Genomic DNA, 26,924 nt, shown 5'->3' with positions numbered 1-26,924 from the left:
GAACTTCTTCAAATATCATTTTCACTTTAAAAATATTCTTTTTTCAAATTTCACAATAAAACATAAACCAAACGTCTACTCTCATATAATTAAAACATGATTTATAATTTTCAGGAATGGATAAGACGATCTTCAATACAAGTAATATAGGATTCTCCAAAGATTGAAATGGGCAATTATTATTATTAGAGTCAAAATCATGTCTAAGTAGATATGCCTTCGAGTCCACGTTTGATTCATTTACTAATACTAAGTAACAAATCATTTAATTTACATTTGTTGTGTTTATTTATTGATTTATTTGTTATTATTACTCTTCAACAATTCAAAGTTTGCTCACATATTCTAATTAATTAATCAAGTTGAGAGAATATCCACCTTAAATATCCAAACACAGAAAGGGATTATTTCCAAATTTTTAACCGATTATGAATGTGTTTGGTATGAAAAAAAATATTTTAAAGTTTTTTTTCATTGTTGGTCAAAGTATTTTGAAAAAATAATAATTCTTTCTATAAAATATTTTTCTTAAAAGTAGAAAAGAGACTTGTTTGATGATATTAGGAAAATCAAGAGTTTGGTGATAAGTTACATTTCAAGTCATTGTTTCTTTCATTCCTAGGGGCAGATCCGCAATCAGTTTTTTTTGTCTAGACCAAATTTATTCATTAAGAAATTTTCTAAATATCTTTAATTATTTGATTTTGAACTTAGTTATTATTATATATTGACTTAAGATCATTATAGAAATTCATGAATTTCAATTTCTAAATTCGTCAGTGTCCCCGCTTCCCTGCCCCACTACCTTGTACGTGCCACCCTCCCCATCATGACCCCCACCCCTTACTTTGATTTCCATCCAATCCTACTTCCACAATTAGTAGTTGCATGGATTATGTGTTTGGTATGTTTTTCATGGAAAATGTTCTCTTGAAAAATAAGTTGGTTTTTAACTTTCTCATTATTAGTTGGTGAATGGAAAATATTTTCCATAAATTATCTTTTATTTTTTGCTAGAGAGTAGAAAATACTTTTTTCGGAAAATAGTTTCTATTTGGAAACCAACGATAATCGATTCGGGATCCGATCTCGACATTCAAATTGGAACACCACCCCGATGATCGATCAGGGATCTGACTCCGACATCTAATTTGAGACCTTATCCTGATATCTAAGTTGAGACCTGACCTCAACTCCCGACCTAAGACTTGAGCTCGACTCCCGACCTGAGACCTAACCTTAAAACTAGGACTCGATTTCGACATCCGAACGGGGATACGACCTCAAGACCCAACCTAGAACCTGACCCTGACTCTTGATCCAAGACACAACAATCGAACCAGAAACACGACCCCGACCCCGACACCGACACCTGAACCTGAAACACGACCCCGACAACTGATCTGGGATCCTACCCCGACATTCGACTTGGGACCCACCGACCTGAGACTCAATATTTGAACTAGACTAGACACGACACCCTACCTTGATGAACGATCCGAACAAGACGTGACACCAACACACTACCCTGATGACTTTATAGTATAAGACATAATGATTTTAAATTTAAAATATTTAGAAGATATATAAAAACGGATTTCTTTGAATCTTGAAATGCGAAAGGTATCACGTAAATTGAGACGTATGAAGTATTAACACGTGGGTTAAGTTTACATTTAAAGTTGAAATCATGATCGCAAATCACATGTCCACACGCTGATTTCATATCTCATGTCCAAACACTGCGCAAGTTTAATTCCTGAGAATAAATATTAATGGTGAGAGTAAAATAAAGTACTAAGTAAAAGTAAAAATATATGTTTTGAAATAAATACTGTACAAATAAAAAAGTAATATTCATTTATAGGAATCATGCAAGGAGAGTCTCTTACACCTTTTAGCGTAAGGACAACATCCCCTTCACTTTAGAGCAGATAGAAAAAGTTTTTATTGGTAGAGTTCATAGCTATTGTGTATCAGTGTACTTCCACTACTATCAGATTTGAATATTTTATTTTATTTTGAATAATTTTTAATCTCATATTTAAGGTAAACTTCTTTTGGCGTTTAGACATTTCTTTTTTCTCTCTTGTAGCTGTTTTTGGATCTAATGTAGACTTAAAAGTGAACATGGCAAATGTTAGAAAATTTTCTTTTATTTTATTGTGTAGCATATTTGAGAATAGTTTTTTGCTTTGTGTAGTCATAAGAAAAAGAGGGAAGAAACCGCGTATCTGAAAGCCTAAAAATCCAATCCTTGCCAAAGATACTTTTTCCAAGAAGATAATTCGAACTAGACTCGACACCAACCCTTTTTGGGAAGATAAAATGTAGTCAGTCAAAATTGGTTTTGTCAATTTTCTTTGTCCAGGATTTTTTTAATCGACCCTACCCAAAAAAGGGACAGCTGTTGACACCCAATTTTGAATCTCCACAAATGTATATTAATTACTGAGCTTCTTTAATTTTAAACAATCTGAAATAATTACTTTTAAGTTATGTTGAAACATGCGTAAGTAAATAAATAACAAGATTTTATCAATATGATATGATTGGAGCAACAATTGTTTTTTGGTTAACAGATGACAAGAGTGAAAATATATTATTCATTCTGTGCTACGCCATTGTGCTCTAGAAATTATGCTTTAGGTTTAAAATTATACCCCATGAGGCCAAACTTTAAGATCACCAGATGATGTTTTGCCATTGAAATCATATCAGAGTTTTCTCTCTTATTTTATCAACACATTGAAGATTACCAAATTTAAAACAACATTGACATGTTTGCAACACAAGTGTTGCTTGGCATATATACCAATAATAATTAATGATATCTCTGACTTGCCTTTATTTGATTTTTCAGATTAATTTTAAGTGGGTCGGCAAAAAAGTCCTTCTTGACACTCAAGATCAAAAGCATTATTGTAAGTCTCGCTTTTATTAATCATTATTATTCTTATATCTTATATTGATTACTTAATTTTAAGGTTGTTGTTGGGCATTCGCTTGTAATGAAGCAATAACGGTAGTGAATGCCCTTAAAAGAAAAAGGGAGGTTATTCCACTATCAAAACAACAGTTATTTGATTGCATGTTTAAGCATTATCCAATGCCTGAGCTTGAGGCAAAGTTAGAGAAAAGGAAATGCTTCGAATTACCCTTGAGGATGCTAACATATTTGCTAAGGAACAGGGCATAGTTGAAGAAGAAAAAATATCACTACATTATGGAAAGAAGTATTTGCAAATGTCCAACTGATGCGGTACGTGATTGTAATTCTTTATTGTAACATCCCTCAAAAAAATTCTTTCTTAGGATTCGGACCCTTCTTGTATCGTGCCGGGTTGAACCCAATTATTTAGAAGTGTGTGCTTGAGTTGAGATGAGTCCCCGGATAATTGAGGAATGTTGGAGGTAATGTGGGGTCACGGAGGACCCCTAGGATCGAGCTAAGACCAAAAAAGTTCGTCGTGGCTAAGTTTGAGGAGGAGTTTGCATGAGGGGTTGACTTCTAACGAACCTATGTTTTGATATATGATGATTTGGGTGGCCCACGACCTATTAAATTAATGGTCGTCGAGTCTTTTTTCCAACGCCACTAAGAATGTAATTTTTGGATTTTGGAGTCGAAAGATATGACGATCCTAAGATGAACTAGCATAGCAGGAATTTCAGGCCTGGGGTTCAACTACTGGATATCTGGGCTTGGCGCCGCAGTGGCGCGATGCGCCACTATCGCGCTAGAAACATGCCTCCGTAGTTTAGGCTCTAGCACGGCGCGCCACTAAAAGGTGTGCAGGGTTTTCAAGCCAATTTCCAAAACCCAGAAAATATTGGCCTTGGCGCTGTAAGGGCGCGACGCGCCACTATCGCGCCAGAAACATGCCTCAGTAGTTTGGTCCTTGGCGCTGCGCGCCACTGCGAGGTATACAGGTTTTAGGCTTAATCAGCCTGGCGCTGCAATGGCGCGATGCGCCACTATCGCGCCAGGTGCATTTTTGCCTATTTTTCAGAACTTTGAGAAGGGACAATTTGGGAATTGTCCCAAATTATATATGTATTACCCTTGGTCTTTTGAGAACACATTTTTACAGCCTCACTCTCTCTCTAAAAGCCCTTGAGCTTCTCTCTCTCTCTTCTTCTTCTTCTTCTTCTTCTCCATTTCCAATAAGAGATTGTTCCAAGAGCTTCAAGACTTTAAGCTTTCCATTGAAGACCCAACAACAAGGTTTCTTCAAGATTCTATTCTAAGGTATGTAAGGCTATCCAAAATATGGGTTGAGTCCACCCATGTGCCCTACTCTTGCGTTGAGGTTAACTATTCATGAAAATGGAGTTTCTTGGTACGGTCTATGTTTGAATGAGTTTTGTCCCCTATTTATTGGAGGCTATATGTGTTGATGTTGTTGAGCTAAGAAGTTCTTAAAAATCTTCATGTTTGTATGAGTTGATGGAGATGACTTGTTATTATGTTTTGTTGATCTCTTTAGCCATGTAATTATGTTGCTTAAGCCAATTTCCTTAAATGTGTTATTCTACTTGTGTTGTTGAGCTAAAGTCATAGAGTTATGATGAGTCTTGAGGAGGTATCATAAAGGCTTACCTAAAAGAGGCTTGATTGAGTAAATTGGAGGATAGAATTGACGAGTGGACGAGGTCCTAAATGGAACTTGCCATTATAACTTAATTGAGTTGGAATGAGAATAGAGTTGATGAGTTGGCAATGTTCCACATGAAACTAGCCGTGAGGGCTTGTTTGAGATGATTGGAGGGAGTCTTATGAGCATAGAGTCCTAGGAGAAGTATCAAGCACCGAGGCGGGCGAGAGTATAGTCCGTACACGAACCCCAGGAACTACGCTGCCAACATAGGTAGGGATGGAACCGTTAAAGTCAGATGCTTCCCATGGGATCGAATCGTTAAAGTTAGATGTTCCTCATTTATTTGTCCTAAAATTATAGGACTTGACTAATTAATGGTATCCATGATTAGGGAGGCGTTAATGCCCTGGCAAGGTATGGATGGACGTGGCAACAACGTCTGATTGTTGTACTATCACCAGCTCATAGGTGATGGTTATCGGATAAGAGAAACTCCCATTTAGGTCTTGATAGTACTCCGAGTCAGTTGAGTTGAGAGGCTTATGGGTTAGTCCCGTCTAAACTATTCTTGTTAGACTTAGGACACTTGAGTGAGTTGTCATGTATATATATGAGTTGAGGTCCTGAGTTGATATCGATGTCTTCTTGATGTTGTTTCATTCGACCATTTTACATACTCATACATTCCATGTACTGATGCAGAGACAGGTACTAGAGATCATCAATTGGCGCTCCGTTGAAGATCCACTTACACACTCTGCCAGTTGGTGAGTCCTCCTAGCTTTCCGGAGGATGTTGAGCTTTCTTGTATAGTTTTGTTGTCGCTTCCTTTATTTTGGATTGTTGGTAGCCATAGACTTATCATTGGCACATTCTAGGCTTTGATAGAGGCTTCATAGACTAGAGTGTGGGAAGGTTGGACTGCTATTGTTGAGAAGTCCTATTTTACTTGTTTTGTTGAGTTGAACACGTTTGGCCTTCGACCCCCATATTGTGAATAATATGTTTATGATTGAACCCTACTTTGTGTGTATATGACTGAATGATGAAGTGACTGAATTAGGTGGTTCGCTGAAAGGTCAGAAATGACTTTCGAGTGCCGGTCACGTCTAGAGTACCCTTCTGGGGCGTAACATTTATATTCTTTAATCTCCCAAAATAAACTCTCATCTTTAAGGCATGTTTTAGCTTTCTATTTTTCTTTTTACGGATAGTTGTTGTTTTATGAATGTGAGTAACTCTTGCAACTTAAGGGTTTTTGACTTTTGTAGTCATTTTTGGCTTTGGTTTTGCCCTTTCTGCCTCAAACTTATTTTACCGCTGCTTTAAACCTTTAATGACAGAGATTCTTCTCCTTGTAACTCTACTCAAATCTATTATTTTCTGATTTTTGAGTTTCCAATATTTTCCCTTAGATCAATATATTTTTTGAATAATTTCCAGAACTTTTTTCTATATTTAATACAAGAAGACCCCTGTAAATGTTGTATTGGCTTGATAAAATTTTAAAGGATGTGTTTTGCTGTGTGTTTTTTGAAAAAATTATCTTCATTTTGTAATGTTTCTATTCCCAAAGCATCAGAATAGATAACTTTGTAATTTCTTGTTTGTGAGTTAATCGAAAAAATTCCATTTTTTTAATTATTCAGTGTCTTTTTTTATTCAACAAATATATATGTAGGGAGATATGTATCTGTTTGTATATGTAGGGAGATATGCCACTTCTATCAGGTTTAAATATTTTATTTTTTTTCCTGAATAACTTTTAATCTCATATTTAAGGTAGACTTCTTTTGGCATGTAGACATTTCTTTCTTTCTTTCTTTCTTATAGAATATTTGAGAATAGTCTTTTGCCTTGTGTTATAATGACAAAAAGAGAAAAGAAATCGCGTATATGAAAATCTAAAAATTCAAACCTTGCCAAAGATACTTTTTTAAGAAAATAATTTGAACTAGCCTCGACACCAATCCCTTATGGGCAATAAAATATAATCGGTCAAAATTGGTTTTATCAATTTTCTTTATTCAAGATCTCTTTCATTAATCTCAGCAAAAAAAAGGGACAGCTGTTGATATTCAATTGTTGAGCTTTTTCAATTTTAAACAATCTGAAATAATTACTTTTAATAAAAAAATATATATTTTCAAGTGTATTTTTTTTAAATAAAAATTTAATTATTTTTATAATTATATAATATATATATATGTATATATATATATATATATATATATATATATATATATATATATATATATAATTATCAATATAATTATTAATTTCTATAAATATTCAAAAAAATGATATAAATCGGGTAATTATTATATAAAAGATACCAAAGAATAAGTTATGGGGGTAAATTAAAATTTAATGCAAAATTAAAGTGAGAAAGGAATTGTTAACTTTATAAATAAATAGGATAACTATGAGGTAATAGATGCTAATTAACAAAATTGAATGTGAAATTGATTGTTATCCAAATCTTTGATCGTTTGTGAATACATAATCATGTCGTCGCCGCCGCCATCGCCGCTGCCATCTAATTATGGAGGATCCTCAGCGAATCAGATTGTCCGCCGTCGTTGAAGAAACAAAAAGTGGATGAGGAAGAGGGAAAATCCAACGATTACGAAAGTCTGGATCCTTTATCCCCTCTTTCAGATGAAAGTTGTCCCAACTATGATTTAGAAGAAGCATATGAAGATTGTTATCGCCCCATCGATCCCAATAATAAAAAGGTGGATAAATCTGTTTGGGATAGGTACTTCCAACAGATCTGTGAGAGTGAGGTATCTTTTTTCTCCATTGATGGATAACTATTTATGTTATGGAGAATTTCAGATTCATATCTCTACTTGTTGCTTCTGTTTGTTGCCTTTTCACTGATTATTTTATTGTCCGAAATACTTTATTGGGAAAAATTGTCCGAAACACTTTATTGGAAAAAATACCAAGCTTACTTCTTACCAGAACAGCCATATTTGTTTCTAATTGATTGAGTTTTTGATAAGGATTTGACATTAAATATTATCCCGGTTCGTGTCCACTGACTACCATATTCCCCATGGTAAACTACTTAAAAGCTCCTGCTCGTGTCGAAAATGAAATGTTGAAGGGTTATGCTGCAAAGGCACTTGAGCAGTACAATAACAAAAATGTAAGCTCTACTCACACTTGCCATTGTTTTTCTTTTTCCTTGTTTTCTCGCTGATAAGGTTCCTCTATATTCATATTTTAGGGTACTAAATATGAGGTCGACCATATTCTCAAGGTTAATGTATGTCCCGGTCGATACTGCATATTTTATATTACCCTTTCGGTCAAGAATGGCGAGGAGGGATATTTTCAAGCTAAGGTGGTGCGGGATATAGATCAATCTTTGGATTTTCCAGTCGTTAGGCGTAATGATATCTTCCTTCTTGTTTTCTCTTTAAGTTTCTTAACTTTAAATATCTCATATTTCTCTTCTTCTAGCTTTGTGTCTATCTTGGTGACTCAATTTGACATAGGATTCAGTTAAAGATATTAATTTGATTAGATGTCATGTATTTGTGGTCTCCTTACTCTCCCCGCTTTTAAAAGATTTGATAGATGTCTTATAACTTTATTCAAGAGCTCGCTTTCCTATTAGGTAACATTTGAAATCTCCATGGATCGATAGAATGTTTTTGTGTTTTCAGATAATTTGTACATGTTGTTAACCTCTTGATTTTCAATAAAACACGGTCCCAAAATGGTTTTGTTAACCTATCACATTATGAATGCTCATTTTTGCTTTGTCATTATTAATTTGTTATGTAACTTTCATGTTGGCAAATTAAATAATTTGTCATTCTTCCTCTGGTTGTTGTTTTTCCACGTGTTGTGCGAGAAAATAAATATAAATACAATATTGGTTCGAATTAAGCTTAAGAAAGGAACCTGGAAATTGTTTTGGAAAACCTGATCTATTTCTTGATTGCTCAAAAAATGATTAAGTTTCACCATTTGCAAGTTACTAACTCTCTTGTGTGCTTTTATGTAAGTGAAGGGAGGTTTGGCCATATAGTGATGTGAAGTCTCTGCATTCTTTTGGCTTTGTGTTAACTTTTTTTGATTTTGGACAACATTAATAGTAAATTGTCCTCCTTAGTTAGTTTGTCGTTATGGTTTAGTGCAAAGTTGTAGTGTTTTAGTTGCAATTTAGTAGCTTTAGACAGCAGAAGGGTGATTCTAACAACAACTCAGGTTGGGTAATCACTTGAGTATAAATATTTTGACCATGCATTGATATATGCCCTGACCATTTTCTTGGTTTTGTTGAAATTGTTGTCAAGTTGTTGTCCTTTTGTTGCATGTCAGTGGCTTTCGATCATTCACTTATAACTGGTTCTCGACCCGTTGTTTGATATTTGGTTGACCCTTTTCAATTCTATTGTTGAGGCTGTTGCCAAATTTTATTTTTTTAGTTTCTGTAGTTTAGAGCCGAGAAAGCTAAATTTACCCTTTAGTCTAAGCAACAAATGGTGGTGATAAACGGTTAGAAAGCTTATGTAAGCATGCTTTGAAAGGTGCAAGCTTTACCATTTACAACATAGATTATAGTGCAGGTCATGATTATATAGGCCAATCGCGTGCACCTAGTGGTAGAAACAAGATTTTAACATCTACATGAAAAAAATTAACCTTGTATAAGGTTAGGATGAACCCCCTTCCGTCCCTCTAGCTTTGTCTGTGGGTGCATTAGATAGTTGGTTCATGATATACTGGATCTACCGCTAATTGGGTAGGAGTATTTGGAAATTTGTACTATCCAAATACAAAAAAAGATTATTTCTATTTTTTTAACTGATTATAAATGTGTTTGGTATGAAAAAAAATATTTTTAATTATTTTTTTCATGATTGGTCAAATTATTTTGAAAAAATAAATAAATTCTTTCTATAAAATAATTTTCTTAAAAGTAGAAAAGATCGAGACTTGTTTGATGAAAATAGGAAAGCCAAGAGTTTCGTAATATGTGACATTTCAAGTCATTGTTTCTTTCATTCCTAGGGGCAGATCCGCAATTAATTGCTTTTGTCTAGATCAAATTTATTCATTAAGAAATTTTCTAAATATCTATAATTATTTGATTTTGAACTTAGTTATTATTATATATTGACTTAAGATCATTATAGAAATTCATGAATTTCAATTTCTAAATTCGTCTCTATCCCTGCTTCCCGACCCCACGACCCTGTATGTGCCCACTCTCCCCATTGTGGCCCCCATCCCTTACATCAATTTCCATCCAATCCTACTCCCACAATTAGTATTTATATGGATTATGTGTTCGGTATATTTTCATGGGAAATATTTTCTTGGTAAATAAGTTGGTTTCTAACTTTCTCATTTTTAGTTTGTGAATGGAAAAATATTTTACAAAAACTATTTTCAAGTATATGATTGTTGAATGAAAAATATTTTCCATAAATTATCTTTTATTTTTTTCTAGAGAGTAAAAAATACTTTTTTCGGAAAATAGTTTCTATTTGGAAACCAACGATAATCGATTTGGGATCCGATCTCGATATTCAAATGGGAACACCACCCAAACGACCGATCAGGGATCTGACTCCGACATCAAATCTGAGACCTTATCCTAATACCTAAGTTGAGACCTGACCTCAACTCCCGACCTAAGATTTGAGCTCAACTCCCGACCTGAGACCTGACCTTAAACTAGGACCCAATTCCGACATTCGAGCGGGGATACGACCTCAAGACCCAACCTAGGACCTGACTGTCACGACCCAAGCCTAGGGCCTAGACGTGACATGGCGAATGAGAAACCCGAAAGTACCTCAAACAAGCCTCTTAGCATTCTTTTAGCCTTTCATAGGTAATGATGATAAATAAACAAGCGGAAATCATAATAAATCTTCAACTTACATATGTCCAACAATACCTCTAACTATTAGATTTAACGGGGCTAAGACAAGTCCCTAGCTCACCCTCAATCATAATAGAAGAAATTCCATAGTAAAATATCTTAACATATCATAAACTAGAAAGATAAAGGAGTATTGTTCCCGGAACATGGGAACTCACCAAAAGTAGTCTTCAATGGAATATCAACTAGCCACGTGGAGGAGAATGAGGAGGAGAACTGATCCCTACATGGTGATATCATGTAGGCAAAAGAGTATGCGTTAGTACTTTGAATGTACTAAGTATGTAAGGATGCATGAACATTGAGAAAATATTAAAACATTTATGTAATATGGAACATAATTTAATGTATGCATAATAAATCATATATATATCCTTTAAAACATTCATTTTGTGGGAAATTAACCATAACCGACATTTAAGACCATGCGAGCTATTACATGGAATCCAACATAACCCCCTACGTTGGCCGGGGAGACTACTTGCCAGGTAGAACTCCGTCAACTTCATTCATTTCTTTAACTTTAACTTTAAGGGCTATTTATGGATCCATTAGCCTAAGCCTACAAGGGCTCCTATGTTGGCACATAGTTAATGAGACAAGGGGTTGCTACTAGGATTCCCTTATCGAATCCCACCTCAATGCCTCATTCGGTGCTAAGTCAATCCCACGGAATAGTTTAATACTTCAAAATATTTATAGCATATAACTTGAGAATTCAAACATCATATTCGGTAGAATAGCTCATTAAAACATTTGATAATTCAAATATGCAAGAATTGTCCTTATTGCATAAAGAATCCATCATTCATTTCATCATTCTTTCATTTCATAAGACTCCCTTTTTGATCATAGATATTGCTTTCATAAACATTTATTTGGAGTCAAAGCTTTCAAGTCAAACTTTATTAAAAACATAGTAAAACTAGGTGGGTTCAAATCACTTCAACTTGCAAATATGTATGTAAATAAATATACATAAATACTTTGAAATCCATTAATTAAAAATCATGCTTTTAAACAACTCACCATGAATTTCAAGAACCTTTAAATAGATAAATAGAGGAATTACTTGTAAACCATCAATTCATACATATATAATTATGTTGCATCAAAATAGACCAATAATCATTAGTTTAACCATGATTCATACTATTAAGTAAAAATAAGAATTAACATAAGAAAATATTACTTGAAATCAAGATATTTAATTGAAAGAATTTTTGGACTACATGGGTGGAAGAACCCATGGACAAACACTCACATAACTTAGAGTAAAGCTTAAAGAAAATAAACATAATTTATCATATAATCAAAATAATTTAGACATGAGAGTAGAAGGAATACTCTCATTGAAACCTTATATACCTGGAAACCGAAGCTTTAGTTGGTACCGAAAGACTTAATGACCACTCTTGAGTCCTAGCTTCTCTCCTTGCCGGAACGTTTTGTGTACTACCCGGAATATATGAATTACCGGAATAGTATTTCTTCACTACTAAGAACTAAAACTATATTTGAGAATGTGTAAAGAAGTGTATAGAGAGAAGATTTGCTTGAGAAAGCTTGATGAATAAAATGAGGAAATAAGGTGGGTATTTATAGGTGAAAAAGAGGACCTAACAATAAATAAAATAATTATAAATAAAAATCTGAAAATTTAGTGGAATATATTGATGTCATGGATGATGTTAAATGGAGGACAATTTATGTAATGAGTGATGTCAAATGTATCTAGATCTTTCTATGGTAGGTGAAATGAGTTATCTTTGACAGAATATTCTTTTTGGGAGCTACGTTTAAATAAGATAAATTCCTTATTAGGATTTGGTGTCTCATAAGAATTGTAGATATGGAAGTCTAGTTTCATATCGTTCAAGAATCAACCAATTTGGATAAACCTACAGTGAGATATGATTTTTCTTCTATAAACACTCATTTCCGTCACAGCATCCTACCTTACAAAGATTAATTTATTTGACCTACTTAACCTCCGAATCTTAAAATATGCTTTTCATAAAAGTTGTAGGTAATGATCTTGTGGTTACTCAGAAATTTGAATCACTCAATTTGGATATTCCTATGAAAAGTTATGACCAAAATACAGAGGCTGTATCATATTTAGGCAAAAATTGAAACATCGTATACAACGTTTTTAGGGGATGTTACACTGACCCTGACTCTTGATCCAAGACACAACAATCGAACCTGAAACATGACCCAACCCCGACATCTGATCCTGAAACACGACCCCGACAATTGATTTGGGATCCTACCCTAAAATTTGACTCAGGACCCACCGACTCGAGACTCAATATTTGAACTAGACTAGACACGACACCCTACCTTGATGAATGATCCGAACTAGACTCGACACCGATACCTTACCTTGATGACTTTATAGTATAAGCCATAATGATTTTTAATTTAAAATATTTATAAGATATATAAAAAATGGAATTGTTTGAATCTTGAAATGCGAAAGGTGTCACATAAATTAAGACGAACGGAGTATTAACATGTAGGTCAAGTTTTACATTTAAAGTTGAAATTATGATCGCAAATCGCATGTCCACATGCTAATTTTATGTCTCATGTCCAAACACTGCGCAAGTTTAATTCTTGGGAAATAAGTATTAATGGTGAGAGTAAAATAAAGTAATAAGTAAAAGTAAAAAATCTATATTTCAAAAATAAATACTGGACAAATAAAAAAGTAATATCCATTTATAAGAATCATGCAGAGATAGTCCCTTACACCTTTTAGCGTAACGACATTTCCTTCACTTTAGGCAGACAGAAAAAGTTTTTGTTGGAGCAGAGTTCATAACTATTGTGCATCAGTGCACTGTCACTGCTACCAGATTTGAATAGTTTATTTTTTTCTTGAATAACTTTTAATCTCATATTTAAGTTAGACTTCTTTTGGCATGTAGATATTTCTTTATTTCTCTCTTGTAACTGTTTTTGGATCTAATGTTGACTTAAAAGTGAATATGGCAAATGTTAGAAAATTTTCTTTTATTTTATTGTATAGCATATTTGATAATAGTTTTTTGCCTTGTGTAGTCATAAGAAAAAGAGGGAAGAAACTACGTATCTGAAGGCCTGAAAATCCAATCCTTGCCAAAGATACTTTTTCCAAGAAGGTAATCAGAACTAGACGCGACACCAACCCCTTTTGGCACGATGAAATGTAGTCGATCAAAATTGGTTTTGTTAATTTTTTTCGTCCAGGATTTTTTTCATCGACCCTACCCAAAAAAGGGACAGTTGTTGACACCCATTGTTTGGTTCGAATTAAGCTTAAGAAAGGAACCTGGAAATTGTTTTGGAAAACCTGATCTATTTCTTGATTGCTCAAAAATAATTAAATTTCGTCATTTGCAAGTTACTAACTCTCTTGTGTGCTTTTATGTAGGTGATAGGAGGTTTGGACATATAGTGATGTGAAGTCTCTGCATCCTTTTGGCTTTGTGTTAACTATTTTTTGATTTTGGACAACATTAATAGTAAATTGTCCTCCTTCTTAGTTAGTTTTTCTTTATGGTTTAGTGCAAAGTTGTAGTGTTTTAGTTGCAATTTAGTAGCTTAAGACAGCAGAATGGTGATTCCAACAGCAACTCAGGTTGGGTACATCACTTGAATATAAATATTTTGACCATTTATTGATATATGCCTTGACCATTTTCTTAGTGTTGTTGAAATTGTTGTCAAGTTGTTGTCCTTTGGTTGCATGTCAGTGGCTTTCGATCATTCACTTATAAATGGTCTAAGCAACAAATGGTGGTGATAAACGGTTAGAAAGCTTATGTAAGCATGCTTTGAAAGGTGCCAGCTTTACCATTTACTACATAGAATATAGTGCAGGTCATGGTTATATAGGCCAATCGGGTGCACCTAGTGGTAGAGACAAGATTTTAACATCTACATGAAAAAAATTAACCTTGTATAAGGTTCGGATGAACCCCCTTCCGTCCCTCTAGCTTTGTCCGTGGGTGCATCAGATAGTTGGTTCATGATATGCTGGATCTATCGTTGATAGGGTAGGAGTATTTGGAAATTTGTACTATAGGGGAAGTGTGTTGTACTAGCATTACTATCTGCTGCATAATTGGAATCAAGATAACGCGGATGTGGTTGTCACTTGTTTGAAGTTAACCACAGGCTGATGTAAAAAGATAAAGCGTTTGCTGTTTACGAGCACTAAGTACTTTAGGGAGATGTGTACTGGTTTTAGAGACCCGAAAAAGAAGAAGAAATTAATAGGACTACGTATCAATTTCTTCAGAAACTACTCGAGACTGTGTTGAGTAAATCTATTTCATGACTCTTGCACCCCATATTCTAGGAAGAGTCAGCTGCTAAATCCAATCTTTGTTTTGCTTGGTAGCATCCCTCATTCCTTGAGGATGAATCTGTCTGAGGATTGAGTCGAGTCGGGCACGATGAAAGTTTGGAGGTTTTAGGAAGTAGTGTGCTTAGGCTTCAAAACGATGACTCCAATGATAGATAAATTAGATGTGAAACTTGATTAAGTAGGGTAGCAATTACAGAAAAAGGAGGATGGGGAGAAAAGATCTCCTTTGAAATTCTTGGAAGCTCAAGCAACTGTTTTATATATACTGAAACTTAGAAAATATCAACCATACATACATGTCGTATATTCTCACACTGCATCTTTACATCAACTGTACAAGTCCAAGTTACCCAAAGGGACAGACAAGACTCAAAGCTTCTGCCTGTTACATTTGCATGATGTACATCTTTCATTCTATACCAAAAGTTTTAACTATCAATTGTTGTCCTTTGTTTGTAACACTATCTGTTGATCCTTTCTAGCCATATATGCATACTCCAATTGTCCAAAAAAAGGTTTCATCTTTTGTCCTTGTTAGCTTAGCACTGCCTCCTTCAAGGTCCTAGGCGTAGCCCATTGTACCCCAAACAAGTTGAGCAGCATGCACTAGACTGCTAGACTTGTTTGAAATGCAAGATGGTGAATGTTGACTGGGAGACTTTTTCTAGAGTGTTTTTCTGTTTCAAGGACACTTTTTTTCATTGTCCCTTGGCTGTTCAACAATTTATAGCAAGAGTTAACTTTCTTGTTTTTGATTTCCACCATAGCTTATCTGTTTCCATCGATAAACTTTTCTCGAACTTTGGTCCAAATTGAAAAAGAAAATATGTTTTCATCCATATACTATTGATGCTTCCTCTGTTTTGAGTAGCCTCTTTCCCTGATTATAATATATACTCCCAGCAGTTGATTATATAGGACAACAGTTTTTCAGCAGAGCCTAAAGCCTACATCTGAAGAGCTTGCGTTGTGCTTAGATTACTCAGTCTTGGCACTCCCGAACCCAATTTCAGTGGTGGAGTTTCTGGAGTTGTTTTAGGGTGCCTAGCTCGTCGGATTCCTTTTATGTTGTTCATTCCAGGTTGTCATTATTCGTGTTATTTGCCTAGAATATTATTTTTGTGTGCTAATTTTCCCAACAAATGATGCTCAAAATCAAATGGAAACTGATAGCAAAGTTTAGGAGAAAAGATAGAGAGTTATGGTGAAGTGAAATGGAGTTTGTTCCTTCTAAACTATCATTTTTTTACGAGTTTCATATCGTCCCAAACAAAATGAATTTTACAGTAGCCTTTTCGTAACAAAGAGGATCATAAAACTGGAAGGTAAAATCTGAAAAATGTAGTGAAGTTACAGAAAGGATAGTGTAAAGTTTAGGGATTGGAACATGATTGCTGATTTTTTTTAGTATCTCGCTTGGTATTTGTTATCTTATTATCTATATCGTGGCCTAATTAAATTTGAATATGCATAATGACATCTGTATGATTTTTTTTGTAAGCGGAATCGATATTTAAAAATAAATAATTATATTAATAAAAATTATTTAAAGCATATTAATAAAACTTCAATCAAATAAACTATTACAACTCTCTTTAAGTTTAAGTTTATAACTTATTATTGTGTCCAATTCTTTTATCCTAATTAATTTGACTCACAATTGGAGGTTTGAGGTTCGAATCTCAACAACATTACGCTTGTTGAGCCATTAAGGGAACCAAGGAGGCTCATTTGTTCGAGAAGTGTCATTTATATTATTTCTAGTAATATACAATTTTTTTCATATATATAATACTAAAAAATTTCAATGAAATAGTGCCGATTTTGTCGGATAACACCTTTTTACTTAGGGTACGTATCGTAGGATTTATTTCTGAAGCAACACTCACAATATATATAAATTTAAATTTAAATTTTTTAATTAAAAGTGATCCGATCAATCCACCACCGCCCTTGCTATCTTAGGGATAGGAATATGATGGTTGGCCATAGGGGGGAAATCATCGTCCAAATAAATGCATAACATATAACGATGTCTTGTGAGTAATTTTTTTTTCTTTCTCTCTTATTTATTTATTTGTCTTTTGTCTTTTGAAGTCTGAACTTGTCACGATCCAAAATGGGATATGAGTGACACCCACACTTAACCCCATAGGTGGGAGAACCAACGATACATACCTCAACTAATAAATATGACAATAACGCGAATGTTTAATTAAATACGTTTTCCCAAAACCTGAAAGTCATCACCTCAAGGACATCTAATTCTAAAATAGTGGGTCTGAAAATATCATACACTAAAATAAATAAATAACATAATGTGTCTGAAAACTAAGGACATCATGCCATATTCGAGAAAATCCAACACGAGTTGGACTGAATAGCTCACCCTAGACCTGATGTGCTGGAGACTGACTAGAGCTGAGGTCGAGTCGAAGTCGGTGGAACACTCGCTGCACTCCACAAAATAAAATAAAGAAAAATACAAGTAGGGGTCAGTACATGACAACATGTACTGAGTAGGTATCATCGGTCGACTCAAAATAGAAATCAATATATATAAAGTAATAGCGGGAAATCATCCATACCACTTAACAGGCGGAAACCAACAAGATCAAGGTCAAGTGACAACAAAATGAACAATTACATAACCAATCGACAATATTAAGATCATACATGAGGACTTAGGCCTCCACATCACGCTCTTTGGGAAATGAGTTATTGGAGATTGGGTAGCATTAAGTCATTTTCAGTTGTTTTCCTTTAATATTATTGTGTCGGAACATGACACCCGATCCAATAATACCGTGTCAGAACGTGACATCCGATCCAAATATACCGTGTCGGAATGTGACACCCGATCCAAATATAATTAATTTATCATTCTTTATTATTACATTTCACTTCATTAACAATATTTCATCAAACCTTCTTTATTCAAGGCACCATTTTTGATAGAAAAAGTTCAAGATTTTAGATTTCACGGTCTTGAGATTTCAGACAAATCACAACAACATACCAACCATCCAAACAACAACATTTAAATGCATAGTAAACTTCATGCATTACTCAATGACTATCATTCACTATTAAGAGTCTATCAATGATATAGAATACACCATAACCTACCTCAACCGAAGAACTGAAGTCAAGCAAGCTAATTCTCCAATGCTTTTGCTTTTCTCAATGCCTCAAAATGTTTTCAATCTACCAAATATACAATATTCGTAAGCAAACGAGTCCGTAGACACCCATATTACAATATATCTAGTCTAGACCCAAAACTCACCTAATTCTATAATCAATTTCTTAAATCTCAAGCCTAGGGTTAAGTCTTAACTTCTACAATTAACATAATTCTAATGGTATTCATACAACACAATATCCTAATATTTAATTACCTATCTCAATATATCAAAACTTGAATTATAATGTGATAACCGAAAAAATTCAACCCGAAGTCCGATTATTGCACCAGTACCCTCAATTGTGAAAAAGAAAAGAAAAGAAGAAAAACTATATCACAAAACCCAATCCCAATAAAATATAATAATCATTGTTCTGCCAATGATTAACTCCTCCTTAATTTCACAATTAATTTTTCACCCGTGCAACAATTAGTACACCTATAAAAATTAAAGCTTCCAAACTAATATTGTAATATTAAAATACCCATCCATGCAACCATCAACATATGCATGCAGAGGAATATAATTAGGCGAAAATTTCGCTACCTCAAGCCGTTCTCGTCGTTCTTCTCTGTCGCCGCACAAGTAAGGTTTTCTCTTTGTTATTTTATTTTTTTTCTACTTAATTATGTATCAAAATTAATAAACCTTATCCTTTTCCTTTAATAATTGGTATAGAGTGTTAAATAAATTATCAACTTAGCCTACTAATTAAATTAGTTATTTAAATTTACCCCTCAACTAAATAATTATAGTTATCGAATAGTCCAAATACCCATTAAAATTTTACGGAATGAGTCTTTTATAAAATAAAAAGTTTTAGTTCTCAAAATGACCTAATAGGTCGTTACAGAACTACTCCAAATAAATGGATACAAACTAACATATATATTATTTTAATATATTGACCTCTTTAGTCCTATATAGTTGGAGTTTCTTGGTGCCTATTTGGCTTAACTTGTGTAAAATAGCTTATAAGCTAAAAAAAAATAATAAGTTGGGATAGCCCAATTTATTTTTTGGAGGCTTATAAGCTGCTTTAGATAAGATAAGCCAAACAAATTTAGTTTTTTTGGACTTATTTTAAGCACAAAATAACTTTAAGTTGACCAATCAAACACTCAAAAAATGTTGAAAACAACTTATATCTCTATTATTATTTAATTGATTTGAATATGTCCTTATTACAAATGACTCCATAGATGGCATAGGCTTATACGCATTTAAATTAAATATGTATTTACAGTACGTGTGGTGATGCATCACTTCCCTAAAAATGTCGATTATAACAAATACGGTAATTAAACTACTAATTAGACTTCTAATTATGATCGGTTAGGTTCCTTGTGAAATAAGGATATTTAGCACAATAAATTATCAATGAGGGCATAGGTAGATCAAATATTAAACGATGGGCGAATATTATAAATTTTCAAGTACTTTAGAGGTATAGTTCTGATCTTTTTCTCAATTTTCCATTTTATCTTTAATCACAAGTTTTTAAAATAAATTTTACATAGTGATTCTTCCCAATTACATTCTATCCCTACTTTTTAAAAAAAATTACTCAAAATTCTATTTTTTGGTCACTTCTGGATACATTACGTACGTCCAGTGGCGGACCCAGGATTTTTAATAAGGGGGTTCAAAATCTGAAAAAGTAGACACACGAACTAGTCAAAGGGGGTTCGACATCTACTATTTATACATAAAAAAATATTTTAACCATGTATAAATAGTATAATTTTTCGCCGAAGGGGGTTCGGATGAACCCCCTAATTACATGCTAGATCCGCCCCTGCGTACGTCCTGATGTATCTGACTGATACATCGCATAAAGTGATGTATCCGGCATTCTTGTACATCATGTAAATGATGTATCCGACCGATACATCACGTAAAGTGATGTATTTGACGTCCTGATACATCACGTAAAGTGATGTATCCGACTGATACACCGCGTACAGTGATGTTAAGAATGCCGAATACATCACATAAAGTGATGTATCAGAATGCCGGATACATCACATAAAGTGATGTATTTGACGTAAAAGTGATGTATCCGACTGATACATCGTGTACAGTAATGTATTAGAGAATAAGATTTTTATAATTTTTTAAAATGATAAGCAATTTTAGAGAATATTGTAATATAAGTTCTATATTTAGGTAATTTTTCCTTATTAGTAATACACCAACATTATGACATATATAAAAGTTAAATCTATGCTTATTTATTCATAAAATCATTTCAACATCTAAAATATTTTTAAAAAATAATTGTACCTACTACTAGTATTAGCAAAGAAAAGAGCTGGGAAGGTATACCAAATATTAACGGATTCCATTTTCATCGCAGAATCCTATGCTTTATTTCAAATAAACGATAGGTCATAACTACTTAGGGGCGGAGCTAGAGTAGACGTCTACCGATTCGATCAAACTTAGCAGCTGTAGTTTAAATTTTAGGAAAAAATGGGCCTCAAGCCATTTCTTTCGTTGCTTATAGTTAAGCAAACCTTGATGTTGTGTACATAATCTTATTTCTATCTTGTGAAGGTAGAAATATTATTTCTGATTCCTCGACTTTAGTAATAAAGCATATCAAAATCAAGTATATGGAAAAGAAATATAATAGTAATTAAAAAGTCATGTTAAAAATAAAAAAAAAGATACCAATAACAAACAATATGGTACCACATCGAAATATAAAAAAAGATATGTACATACCAAACAAAAAAAAAACGAAATTCATCATATTACCCTATATGTTTAATTGAAGGGGAGCCTTGGAGTAACTGGTAAAGTTGCTGCCATGTGACCAGGAGGTCACGGGTTCAAGCCTTGGAAACAGCCTCTGGCAGAAATGCAAGGCAAGGCTGCGTACAATAGACCCTTGTGGTCAGGCCCTTCCCCGGACCCCGCGCATAGCGGGAGCTTTAGTGCACCGGGCTGCCCTTTTTACACTATATGTTTAATTATTTGCAAGTTAGGACTTAGGTACACCATTTCCACATATTTTTCAACAGTAGGTGAAATTTTTTAATGACAGCTAAAGACTGGTCAGTAACATGCATGATTCAAGATGTGATCAATTATTTATATTACTCCTTAATATGCTAGTTTTTGTTTTCTTAAAAAAATAAATCCTTTTCCATTCTTCTTGTTACTGGAGATACACCTTCTTCTTTTCGGTATGAAATGATGTACAAGAAATAAATGCTCAATCTGAGATATTTGATAATGACATTGAAATAGTGAATCTAACGATACCCCATATCATATTAATGGTATATAATTTTAGACCTAACAAACGATCTAGTAACCTTTCGGAAGGAGAGATCGATCCTCATTAGCAATAACCACGATAGTAATTGGGTTTACTACTAGCCATGAGAGAATAACAAGTTTTCACTTTGTTCGTACTGAATATAGGTAATTCCCCATCACTTGCCAAACATTTTAATAGAAAAATTGATAAGCCTAACCAAAAATCTCCATTCTTAATTAGAGATATTAAGTTTGAGACTTTGAAAATAAATAAAAAAATCTTATTGAGAGTGTTGTCCCCAAAAATGAACCCCACAATATATGAATTTAGATCTAATTATATCTCAATACGAATATCGAAGATCAAAAGATCGAATGGGAAATAAAAGCATAAACAATTTTTTTTGGATAGATCAGTTTAGGTGGAGATCTAAGGAAACAATATATAGCCAATTGATTGACTTCCATTTCAATTATTTGGGCCTCACAAGGCATTCTTACTGTTTCATTCAATATGTAAATTACTCCTATTCTTCGTTTTAATATATTTGACAATATTTTTTTAGTTCATTTCAAATAAATAGCTTTTAAAAAGTTGAAAACAGTCTAACTTAGAGCATGTTTGAATTGATTTATTTTAAGTGTTATTAAGCCAAAATAGCTTATAAACACTTAGTTTTAAGCTAAAATGGTAAAAATAAATCAAAAATCATAAGTTAGAATTTCTAACTAATGAATTATAAGTCAAAAGTCAATCCAAATAGACTTTAAACTCTTCATTTTCCCTTAATGACAAGTTTTTAAGAATCACACAAAATGTTATAATTTTATGACGACAAATTTCAAGAGTTTAGTCACATAAATGTCGTTACATATTTAAGATCACAATTTTAATGATTCTTATTTTTTCTTATATTTCGTATATATTCAAATTTTACCACATAAATTGAAGCGGAAAAGGAAGGAGTATATATATATATATATATATATATATATATATATATATATGTATGTGTGTGTGTGTGTGTTTTCAAATGGTTGAACGGTCTGTTTTTTAAATAAAGAAAAAAACAGCTAGTTCCTATGGGTCAAATGCAATGAAAAGTTATACTATTTGTAACTCATGATGAGCAAATGCATTGAAAAGTTAGAAAGTACGTTACTAAAACATTTAAGTCGTAGTAATGACTCATAAAAACAATTAAAAAATAAATTATTTATTCTTCTTTTAAAATTTGAAAAGATATATTAAAAGGAAATTTCTCATGCTATATTAGCCAATCGTTGTATGAAATTATCATTCACAATGATCTTATTAATTAGTACTACTAGATTCAATTTCTCATGCTCAAATCTAATGCGAATGTTGATTATGGTAGGTTTGATCAGGAGAGGTAGAGGTAGATCGAAAATATATTGAAAAGAAATAATTAGACAAGATATGACACGTGTATATTTACTGTAATTTATCGAAGACATGACTCCAACATAAAAGGTTATAGAGGTCGAAGATTATGATAAAAATTTATAGATAGTCGAGTGTCGTCTAATTTTTCTAATTCTCTGTATTATTAGTAATACTTTTTTATTATCTTATTTTTTGATTTTAGTATTATCCCGAAAATCACGTGCCTACTTTGCATCAAAGTGCGTAGCAAATCAGAAAACCAAACGAAAGCTACCTATCAACCCTCTTTCTCCAAATTAAAATAAAACTACCTGTATTTTTATTTGTCATATTTTTATTTACAAGAATTAATTTAATTAATTTTTTAATTTAAATTTAAATTAAATTAATTAGATCAATACTTAAAATATAAAACTTAGACGTTTGAAAATTATATGAAAAATATTATTTCTTTTGTCTCAATTTATATTATTAAGTTTGACTCTACACAAAGTTTAAGAAATACGAGAAGATTTTACAAATATTTTAAAACTATCTTAAAGTAAATGAATTTTTAAATAGAATAATATATGTTTGTGGATATTTTGCCAAATAAGTGAGAAAGTAAAATATTTATAGAGTCATTAACTATTTGTCAAATAAAAAATATTTCATTTTATTAGGACCAGCTAAAAAGAAAAGTGTCATAATTTAGAATGTGGAGTATAAATTATAATTTTTCTCATGTTAATATATCATTAAGAAAATATATTTTTAAATATTAATTGAAATTTATATAATTTGAATTTCGAAAATAAAAAATATAAGGTAAAAGTGGACGAAAGGAGTAGAGGAAGTAGTACTATGAAAGAGACTACTAAAAAAGAAGAATTTTATGAGAGTTTGTGTGCATTGGATCCTTCACCCAAAACTTCAACATTATACACCTTAATGTAAGATGCAATAATTAATTTCCTTCTTTTATTTTCCCCCTCCTTTTCTTTTCTTTTCCCTTTCCTCTTCAACTTATGAAACTATACACACAAATTACAATCATAATATATTTAGACCTACTAAAAGGTAGGTCCAAAAAATTTGGTGACTTTTATTAAATCAAACACTCTTCTTTTCTCCTAATTCTAATGTAACTACTACACCTATTCCTATTCTCCTCCTTATAATACACATTAACAAAAAAAACCCTATTTTTAATTCTTTGAATAGTTCTTCCCTTTCTCTCTCCTAACTCCTCTAATTTAACCCCACGACTCTTTCTTGTTCAAGATTTCATCTTTGAGTATACATGGATATGTCAAATTCTGATGAGATAAATTCATGTGAAAACCAACAACTACCCACTTTTAAAGATCCAAAAGGGTGTCTAGATATTACAACAAATCATCAAAAAGATGATGATACCAAGAAAATTGTAATATTGAACCAAGATCCAAAAGGGTGTCAAGATATTACAATGGGTCATCAAAAAGATGATCCAAAAGGGTGTCAAGATATTACAATAGGCATCAAGAAAATTGTAATATTGAACCAAGATTCAAAAAGGTGTCAAGATATTACAATAATGGATCATCAAAAATATGATCATGACACCAACAAAATAGAAATATTGCAACAAGATCATCCAAAAGGGTGTCAAGATATTACAATGGATCATCAAAAAGATAATGACACCAACAACATAGTAATATCACACCAAGCACTACAACCAGAAGATGATGATGATGGATTTAGGACACCAACTTCTTTGGAATCGAAAATTCCAATTTTGACAACATGTCCACCAGCACCAAAACACAAGTATAGTGGCATTAAACGAAAAGCTTCATCACCAAGAAGAGGGAAAAGAAATATAAGAGTATGGATCGATTATCGCCGCCGCGATACCGGTAGATTTTGACCGGAAAATCAAGAAACCAACAACACCATACCAAGAATTTGAGGAGGTGAGAATTATTACATATAGCTTTTTGTACAAAATTAATCTTTAGTTAGCTATTTTTATTTTAATATGTCGTTTCTTAGACCATATACTAGTCAATATGGTATAATCTTTAATTTTTTGGATAGAGAAGAAATTAAACGTATTCTTTCATTTTATATGATACAATTACTATTTTGAGAGTTGCACAGTTTTTTTTTTTACGTCTTTTAAATATTTGTTAATTATATATTGTAATTTCATTACTTTTTATGTAAAAATTTTTAAATATGTAAAATTTGTTGCAAAAAAATTGAAAATTGTATATCTAAATTCATATCAAAAGTGAGATAACTCAAGCCTTCGGAGCCTGAGTATGGATAAAATTTTGTTGGGTAGGCCATCCCGAATGAACCTATAATGTGCAATCCAAATTTAGTCGGGACTCCAATATGGACACCGAGTGAAAAACTAAAAAAATTAGGAAAAGAAATGTATGAGGGGGTGGGGGGTGAAGTAAAGACCAAGAAACTATAAAGAGGTAGGCATAAACATACAACTTTATTGTATTGTCACCTGTCTTCTTTTGTAATCAAGGTGTTATGCAGTTTTATTAAAAGAAATGATTCCCAAAATATAACGACTCTTTCTCCTTTTCACTTTTCATTTTTTCTCTAAAAGGTTTTCCTATAGAAGTAAGTAGGGGTGTCAAAAAAATCTAAAAAAATCAATTGAACCGATCAAATTGAATCATATTGAATTAGATTAGTTTTCCATGATATATATTTATTTTGTATATTCAATTATAGATTATTATTATTATTATTATTATTATTATTATTATTATTATTATTATTATTATTATTATTTTAAAATAGTTGCTTTGGAAACCTCTATGGCCAACTATATATAATAAAACATTTACAATCTTACTTGACAGAATAATAATCATGTACGGTCAAAACAAGCTTCCACATTACAAAAGATGTCAAACAGTCAAAGTACACAAACTTAATTGTTCAAAAAAATTAGTTAATTATAATTTTCAGTTTAAATCTAATACAAATTTTCATATGCCTCCTCTTAATGAGAGTAGTACATCATGTGATTATGATAAAGATAATGAGTATATTGCTTCTACTAATTGACATTGTAGGATATTATAAAGGAAAAAAAAATCATTCTATGTTATTGTAACTTTTGAATTTTTAATTCTATTAAATTTTATAAGTTGCAATAGACATACATTTGTATATAGTGAAAGGGTAGTCAAAAGTTAAATGACATTTAAAAAACTAAAAATTAACCAAATCGAAGAGAAATTGAGACGGTTTTGAAAAGCCTAATTTTGATTATACATGATAGAGAAATCATCAAAAAAAATGATATGGTACAATTTTTTTAAAAATAACTGATTGAATCTAACCATTGACACCCCCTAGAAGTAAGCTTAGATAACGTAATTTAAAATATCTTAATTAATATAAAATGTCATTTATAGTTGATTGACTCAACTCTTAAAATTTTCTTATTTTAAATTTTTTTTATCGAAAATATATGTTTGGAGGTAACGGTTTGTGTTTGAATAATCAACTAAAACTACTTTTTTCCTCATATTAATGATTAGAGCACCAATATGTGCTTGATAATACGAAAATTCATTATTTAATTCTTTGACAACATGAAAAAAAATCAAAAGTTCTGCCCTCCCTTTCTATCTATCCAAAGAATGGATGGATAGAGGTCTTTAAAGTCTCAAGAATTGAGGCTTCAGAATTACTAGCTAACCAATATAATTTTCTCTCATACCTTTTCTTCGTACATAGCATATAGGAAGGAACCACATCAATTCGTTCCAAATTTGATGGTTAAATTCTACTGCAATAATAATACTATAAGAAAGGTCCTATGGAAAAATAATTCAACGTTCGAATGATAAAAGCTTAATATCTCTCATTTTTATTATTTTTTCAATATTAAAATAATTTTTTCTTAATAATCATCTTATTTCATAAAGCATTTATTTCCTTCATAACAAATTGATCAAACACCTAAATTCTCTAAAATAAGTATTTTTGATTTTCAATATGCTTGCTAAACATGTCATTGGCCATAAACAAGAAGTCAACCTAGCTAGTTAGCTAGTTCTTGTGAAGAGGATTTTTTTTTACGCTATCCGATATGTATATTAATGAGATGTAATACATATTTGGTGTAATTTGTTTAAGGTACGAATACAAGCTAATCTAGATAACATAATTATTGAAT

At 32.4% G+C, this 26,924-nt stretch overlaps 2 protein-coding genes across 2 annotated transcripts; both read left to right on the top strand.

Annotated features, from left to right (window-relative positions):
• The first annotated feature begins 7,026 nt into the window (after positions 1-7,026).
• LOC129881988 (uncharacterized) lies at positions 7,027-8,121 on the top strand. Its single transcript, XM_055956098.1, has 4 exons — positions 7,027-7,031; positions 7,162-7,388; positions 7,610-7,758; positions 7,840-8,121. The coding sequence occupies exons 1-4, from the start codon at positions 7,027-7,029 to the stop codon at positions 8,119-8,121; spliced, it is 663 nt and encodes a 220-aa protein (XP_055812073.1).
• A 15,717-nt stretch (positions 8,122-23,838) lies between these two features.
• Positions 23,839-24,837, top strand: LOC129881478 (uncharacterized). The gene has a single exon (XM_055955673.1). The coding sequence runs from the start codon at positions 24,024-24,026 to the stop codon at positions 24,633-24,635; it is 612 nt and encodes a 203-aa protein (XP_055811648.1). The 5' UTR covers positions 23,839-24,023; the 3' UTR covers positions 24,636-24,837.
• The last annotated feature ends 2,087 nt before the right edge of the window (positions 24,838-26,924 follow it).

The sequence above is a fragment of the Solanum dulcamara genome, chromosome 3 (assembly GCF_947179165.1).
Source record: "Solanum dulcamara chromosome 3, daSolDulc1.2, whole genome shotgun sequence".
NCBI lineage: Eukaryota > Viridiplantae > Streptophyta > Magnoliopsida > Solanales > Solanaceae > Solanum > Solanum dulcamara.
Note: the sequence above shows the minus strand (reverse complement) of the source record. Positions and strands in the feature narration are given on the sequence as shown.